At 40.2% G+C, this 6,929-nt stretch overlaps 2 protein-coding genes across 2 annotated transcripts; one reads left to right on the top strand and one right to left on the bottom strand.

The window, feature by feature from the left end:
• The first annotated feature begins 467 nt into the window (after positions 1–467).
• rpl6 (ribosomal protein L6) lies at positions 468–3,584 on the top strand. The gene is made up of 6 exons (XM_022207814.2): positions 468–640; positions 731–829; positions 1,178–1,321; positions 2,952–3,000; positions 3,118–3,302; positions 3,396–3,584. The coding sequence occupies exons 1-6, from the start codon at positions 494–496 to the stop codon at positions 3,546–3,548; spliced, it is 777 nt and encodes a 258-aa protein (XP_022063506.1). The 5' UTR covers positions 468–493; the 3' UTR covers positions 3,549–3,584.
• A 410-nt stretch (positions 3,585–3,994) lies between these two features.
• dynll1 (dynein, light chain, LC8-type 1) lies at positions 3,995–6,401 on the bottom strand. Its single transcript, XM_022207815.2, has 3 exons — positions 6,258–6,401; positions 5,360–5,498; positions 3,995–4,381 (listed from the first exon to the last, which is right to left on the bottom strand). Exons 2-3 carry the CDS (start codon positions 5,489–5,491, stop codon positions 4,244–4,246), a joined length of 270 nt encoding a protein of 89 aa, XP_022063507.1. The 5' UTR covers positions 5,492–5,498; positions 6,258–6,401; the 3' UTR covers positions 3,995–4,243.
• Positions 6,402–6,929: the final 528 nt, after the last annotated feature.

Raw genomic sequence — 6,929 nt, 5'->3', positions numbered from 1 at the left:
AAGTTGCTACTAATGTCTTGCTGTTATTGGTCAGTATGCAACAGTCTTGAACCAAGACTGGAATAATAAATGTATGGAAAAAAATGACTCAAAAACACATCAAAAATGTTTTTTTCACATTTAGGGCCAAACAATCAAGTGAAAAAATTAAATTGCAATTTGGTGACATGTATTGTGATTCGCTTGTGATCTGATTTAAGAATTCACTAGTTCATCTTCATTTATCATCGATCAAACACGTTAGATGACATCAGTAGCGTGAATCAGATTAGGAGGATGGCATGAATTTGTACAACCATTCATGTAGCAGTTACAATCATCGTTGTGATATGCTGCAAAGTATACCATGAAGTGCACCTTTTAAGTTTGGTAAATGCATTGTTGCCGACTGTAGTTTGGATTTGAAAAGGATCGTTCGGCCCCAGTAACAGTGTGATTTCATAGAACTTGACTGCAATTGATACACTAACAAACATCTTTTGCTTTGTATCAGATGGCAGAGGGAGACAAGAAGTCTGCCAAGAAGAAGCATGGGAGCCGGAACCCGAAGCTGGCCCGGGGCATGAGCCGCTACTCCCGGTCCGCTATGTTCGCCCGTCGGGCCATGTACAAGAGGAAGACCAAGACCACTGAGACCAAGGTGAGACCCATGACACGCTACAAAATGAATGGTAAAGAAAAATCATCAGAATTCACATCACACTGATCTACACATTTGTCCCCATTTCAGGTGGAGAAAAAGCTTAAAGAGAAGCCCAAGGCCACTGTTGTCAAGACTGTTGGGGGAGACAAGAATGGAGGCACTCGTGTTGTCAAGCTGCGCAAGATGGTGAGTAATATGTGAATTGATTAACCGTACAGGTTTATTTTGTGCATTTAACAGTGTCAGGAAATGTCACCATGCTTTGACAAGTAGAATTCCCTAAAAAGTTGTAAAACTGCATCATACGCTGTTAATGACATTCTTTAAAGAATGTTTAGCACAAATGACATTAGGAGTTTTAATTTCAGGTGACATCTTTTAGTTTCGAGGACATCGCAACCTTTATCAGCTGAGGCAGTATTGTCAAATTCCTTTTAATGTTGTCATTACCTATGGCAAGAATCTTTGTCTTGTAAGTCTTTCATTGAAATGCTGAATTAAAATATTAATGTTTTTGTGTATTTCTTTTTTTAGCCCCGTTACTACCCCACAGAGGACGTTCCCCGTAAACTGAAGAGCCATGGAAAGAAGCCTTTCTGCCAGCATAAGAGGAAGCTGCGCGCCTCCATCACACCAGGAACTGTCCTCGTTTTGCTCACTGGTCGCCACCGTGGAAAGGTGAGGAGTTTCTGGCACGTCTTAAGAATGATTTGAATGCATTTATAGATTAGCTAAAAAAAAAAGAAGACACACAGAGCACAGGCTGAAATATGTATCGCAGTGCCTCTGGTGCATTACAACATTTTAGACTACAAGCAGGTGAATATGCTGTAACATGGTGCAGGTTCACAAACAGAAAAAGTCTTCCAGGATACAGGAGTAATATTAGTTCTCAGAGGTTGTCTAAGGGAGAGAATCTCTCCTGCTAGGACCAAAACATCTCTCTGATCCTCATATATGATGCAACACTTTTTTAACTGGTGCCAACTATGATAAGCTCTTACCCTACACAACTTTTGGTCTATGTGAGCTCTGAAGGCACAGTCTGATTCAGATCAGATGTAAACAAAATATCTACCTTTTAAAACTTTCTTGATGCAGTTGTTATGATTGACAGCCATAAAAGCTTCAACAGCCAAGTTTCAAATGGAAGTTCTACTGTTTTTGGAAAACATGAGGTTGCATAATCTGAAAGTTTTTCTACTTCATAGCTCGTGGTCAGCTATCATAGTAGATGGCTTGTTATTGTAATATTATTGATCTACAATATGGTGTAGTGAATAAACTTACAGTTAAAGGGGACGTGATACATAATACAATACCGGTTTCTTAGATTCACTAAGTATCTCATCGTGTTCTGTTAGCTGTCCATTCTGCATATGCTAGAAAAAAAGCGATCCAGTGATCATATTTGACTCTGTACATGGTAAACACAAAGTTGCTCAGTCTGGTCCACATAACACTGCTGTAGTGTGTCCTGTGCACAACCATGTTCATGCACAGGAGAGGAAAGAGGACAGTGGTAGCAAGAGGGACGCACAATCTGGCACATATAAACTATCTAATCCAGAATCAGACGTCATCTTTAATGTCTTGTCATGTAAAATGTAAATGAATGTGTCAAAGCCTCAATGTTGCACTCTGAAGAGTTGATGGAGACAGTAATGGATGTGGTCAATGAATTGCCAGCTGTGGCATATTTCAACTGTTAATTTCCTGTTGCATAACATGTAGAATATTTAGACTGATTGTAATGATGGTGGATTTTCTCCCCCCTACTCATAAAAAACGGTTTTGCATTGGCATCATTTTTGTAATAAGACTCAGAACTCTAGAAAATATTAACAGTGCAAATAAATGAGCGATGCATTGAAAATATTCTGCTGAAGCACAAGCTGTGGGTTTAACAAGCACGCTGGACACATATCTTATAATCTCACACCCTCAGTACCACAGACATTGTCCCTCTCTCCCACTCTCAAACGCTGCATGGGCAAGTTATGGAAGCAAGTGTGCCCACACACACTTTGAGCTGCGACTGACCTAAATAATGTTTCAGCTACAGAACTGACAGGCAGCGAGTTCTCTCGATAAAATTAGGACTACGTGTCAAGTAGATTTATTCTTCTACTGTCTAAATAGCTTGGCATGAAAGTATATTGCAGCTATTAAGTTGTCTTAGCCAAATAGTACAAATATTTTTTTTCTCCTTACTACTTTAGTTGCACAGTTAACAGGTTCTGTGTGGTGTGCAGAATCTCACCGAATACAGTAGCCTTGTAAAATGACGCTACTTTTTGTGTTTTAGCGTGTGGTGTTCCTGAAGCAGCTCGCAAGTGGTCTCCTGCTTGTTACTGGTAAGGATGACTGTTTTTAACAAATTCACACAACAGTACAAACAAATACCAATCAGTTGTACTACTAGGAAGATGTTTGTGATCTTTACTCTCCTAACGTGTGTTGTCTTCCCTTAGGCCCTCTGGCCTTGAACAGAGTCCCCCTGCGCAGGGCCCACCAGAAGTTTGTCATTGCCACCAACACCAAGGTCGACATCTCTGGTATGAAGATCCCCAAAACCCTCAGCGATGCCTACTTCAAGAAGAAGAGGCTGAGGAGGCCCCGTCACCAGGAGGGAGAGATCTTTGATACAGAGAAAGAGGTAACTTGGCTGTTTTTTTATCAAAACACGCAGTTTTACACTTTCATATATGATGTGGGTTTGGCTGACTCCTCTTTTGTTCTTCGGCTGCAGAAGTACCAGCTGACAGAGCAGAGGAAGGAGGACCAGAAGGCTGTTGATGCTCAGCTTCTGCCCCTCATCAAGAAGGTACCTCAGCTTAAAGGGTACCTGCGCTCTTCCTTCTGCCTGTCTAATGGTGTCTATCCACACAAGCTGGTTTTCTAAATGTGTTGTAATAAAGAGTACCACCGTCTCATGCCATCTCTTGACTCCTTTCTACTGATTTTTAATATATACTTGACAATGTGGCAACACATTTGTATTTCCAGAGCTACAATGGTACATGCAAATTGCAATTTTATTGGTGGTTTTGACAGCTGTCTAGTGAGAATTAAATTGTTCCTGCCATTTAATTCACACAGCTACACAAAATGAGTCGCATAGCAATAATCTCAAAGATTAAGAGCAGTTAGTCACAGAACTTGCTGACATCACTTTGCATGTGTCCTGTCAATCAATTTATGATTAATACTATTTACTATGACCAAGGGAATATAAACTATCCCCAGCAAGTCCTATTTGATCAGTTTCAACCCATTGGTATTCTAATATTTACATCTGGCCATACAGGATTATACATGAAGCAGTGAATAAAATGACCACAGCAAGCATTGGACCCAGACAGCTTAACAGCTACGCTTTAATTAAAAAAATGACGTCTAATGTAACAAGACAAAAATAAATACAAGTATTTCATCTCTTTAACATGGCCATGTTTTCTTTATATCCTCAAAAACAGAACAAAGTAGAAAGCAGCACAGAAAAAGGCAGCGGCCCCTTGCCAAGGAATGATAAGTGCCTTTTGTGGAGTCAGTCAGTACTGTATATGTGGTCAGCCTGTGTGGAGAAAAGGCCTTCCCTCAGCCGGACTTGAACAGCAGAATGGCCACCTGACCCAAGTAGAAGTAAATGAAATGCTTGGTCTCATGAGTCACGTAGCTGCCAAAGTTCCTCCCAACGATGCAGTGCCAGGTCGGGTTATATTTCTTGTCAAACTCCTGTGTGAGGGACAAAGACACATTTGTATGTCAGATATTTGTGGACAAACATGTTTGTAAGTGCAAAGAGGAGACAAGCATGAAAACACTGGTGCTGCCTAGAGGCTCGAGAGGAGAAAACAAGTGATCTGTTGTTTGGGTTTTTTAAAGGCTGCGTCACAACTAACAAAAAAAGAAAATACAATTTTGTAAACTGATCAGATTGTAGATGGAGGAAAGAAGAGTAAGCTTTTAATTACCTGACTATCACTCATAAAATACCTTTTCCTAGACATTAAATGAGATTACAAAAATATGTTTCTGTTCTCCAATGATAATACAGTAGAAATATGCAACTTAAGGGTTGTCTTGTCAGTCTTTAAGGGTTTGACATTTGGAGAAAAGCACACCACAAGCCTGAGCTGGATGATATAATGTGACAGCACTATCAGGATTTTTGTCTGGTGGCTAAATTACAGTTAAGCATAGCTCAGTTTGGTCATAGTTAAGTGAAACTAACAATTACCCTAACCCTTTTAAACTATTTTCTTGACAAAGTGGCTGCAAGTTCCCCCAATAAACCTGCAAAGATGAACACCACAAGAGGTATTAGTACACACCTTTATCCAAGTTTTTGAAACTGTTCTGAAAAACAATAAAGCATCATGATTGAGTAGTGTGCCCCTCCCTTTGCAAAAAAAAAAACAGGAGATAAAAATGTGGGCATGTGGCTTCTGAAGGACAGTAAGTCCAGGAGGAACAGGTTTCCTCAGGAAGAGAGGAAACAATTGCAAATACCAAGCTGGGTGTGTACCATGAATGATGCACAGGATGACTGGGTGGAAAAAACAGCTTCACATCTTAGTCACATCACTGCAAAAGCATCAACTTAACACAAGTACTAGATTTTGAAGTTGTAGATCTCTGCAGCCCACTCTCAGGACTGAGATGAGAGGATGTTGGATGCTCCAGCAGTGTGTTTATTATTATTTTTTATACCTTTTTGATGTATGCAGCGATGTCTTTCTCGATGTTGTACTTCTCCAGGGCCTGTGTGGCACACTCCACGGCGTCCTGCTGCATGTCCTCCGACATGTCGGCATTTTTGATCACTGCCTTTCTGTCAGACATGGTTGCCCTGGGAAACCAAAACACAGCGGAGAATTCATCATCCTCAGGCGCACTGGCACACATACACACGCACATACACAATACAACCAAGTGTAGAGCCTGAGCATCCCAATAGTCCTCATCATTGACGGTGAACTGCACTGCCAGTAAAGAGGGTAAAAAAACGCCTAGTTAGTGACGATGTTGCCATTACATAATCGGTGATACATAATATTTTAACTAGCCGTTTCTACAAGTGTTGCATAACAACTTCCATCAGCGGCAGGCTTCTGCTGGACGCGCGCTCTGCGTAGTTTCTATGGATACGCAAGACATTTGAGATTATCGCCTGAAATTTCCCCGAGGTTTCAACGAGAATCCTGTCAAATCGGGCTGCAAAATGATACCACACCGCTGCAACTAGCCAACACTAGAAAGCAGCGAGCGGAAAAAAAGCATGAAAAAAAGCATGCTTTAACCGCAGCGGCGTGCAAGATATCAAAAATAAACACCCCAAACCTCATAATAATACAACGTTTCCCATAAAAATGGACTTCATTTAAAGTAAGGAGTCGTTAGGGAGATGGGTTTGTTAGCAGCAACTGGCCACATGCACAATCAGCGATGATGAGCTGTTGATTAGCTAAAGCACGATAACTGGCGGCTCATTCATCCCGAAAAAGGAGAAAAACATCGTCTAACTGTAAACGCACACCTCAGCAGTTCAGCAATTTTTAAAAAGAACAAATAAATTATAATTCTCGGCATGCAGAATGTGTTAAATTACCTCCTAGTCTCCCGTATACTGTTTATCTAGTTTTAAAGAGATGACTGCTCCTGAAGTGACAACTCCCGCGAAGTGGTTGACACAAAAGTAATGTGGGTGTGTAGCGGTAAGAGACTGCTGCCTCGACGTGCTCCAATTGGCCGATATTAATGCACAGAGCGTTGTCATTGGTACACTCAGGCCTGTCCTTCCGCTGTTTCTGCGAGCATTTTATTTCAACCCAGCATGCCTAGCGACATGGTCGTTACCGCGGCAACTTTTGTAAATAAATTGGTTTTAGAATGAGACAGAACTACTGCAAGATGTTACTTTAAACAATATTGTATTTTTTCTAACACGTCTCCAAGCGGACGAATTCTATTTTATATTTTTGTCCTTTTAATGATACTTATTTTGTAAATAAATAAAACAGTATGTAACAAGAAATCACAACATGCAAGCCTATTTTGTTTTAACAAGAAACCAATGATGTACATATTTATGTCATTGCAAGAAACTGTATTTTTGCTAATTAGAAGGTATCGTTAATTACTTATATATACTGATGTTTATGTGTTCAGAAAGTAGTCATTTGAACAGCTTTAGACATTAAATTCACTACATAAAAATGTTAAAAAGTTAAGATTAAATGTAGTAAAGTATGATTTTCAAGATGATACGATGAAAACAGCA

This window comes from Acanthochromis polyacanthus, chromosome 7, assembly GCF_021347895.1.
Source record: "Acanthochromis polyacanthus isolate Apoly-LR-REF ecotype Palm Island chromosome 7, KAUST_Apoly_ChrSc, whole genome shotgun sequence".
NCBI lineage: Eukaryota > Metazoa > Chordata > Actinopteri > Pomacentridae > Acanthochromis > Acanthochromis polyacanthus.
Note: the sequence above shows the minus strand (reverse complement) of the source record. Positions and strands in the feature narration are given on the sequence as shown.

Coding starts and splice junctions, on each gene's coding strand:
- rpl6 (XM_022207814.2), top strand. CDS start 494: ATGGCAGAGGGAGACAAGAAGTCTGCCAAGAAGAAGCATGGGAGCCGG. Junction 3,001..3,117: donor TGGTCTCCTGCTTGTTACTG/GTAAGGATGACT, acceptor GTCTTCCCTTAG/GCCCTCTGGCCTTGAACAGA. Junction 3,303..3,395: donor TCTTTGATACAGAGAAAGAG/GTAACTTGGCTG, acceptor CTTCGGCTGCAG/AAGTACCAGCTGACAGAGCA.
- dynll1 (XM_022207815.2), bottom strand. CDS start 5,491: ATGTCTGACAGAAAGGCAGTGATCAAAAATGCCGACATGTCGGAGGAC. Junction 4,382..5,359: donor TCGCTGCATACATCAAAAAG/GTATAAAAAATA, acceptor TCCCTCACACAG/GAGTTTGACAAGAAATATAA.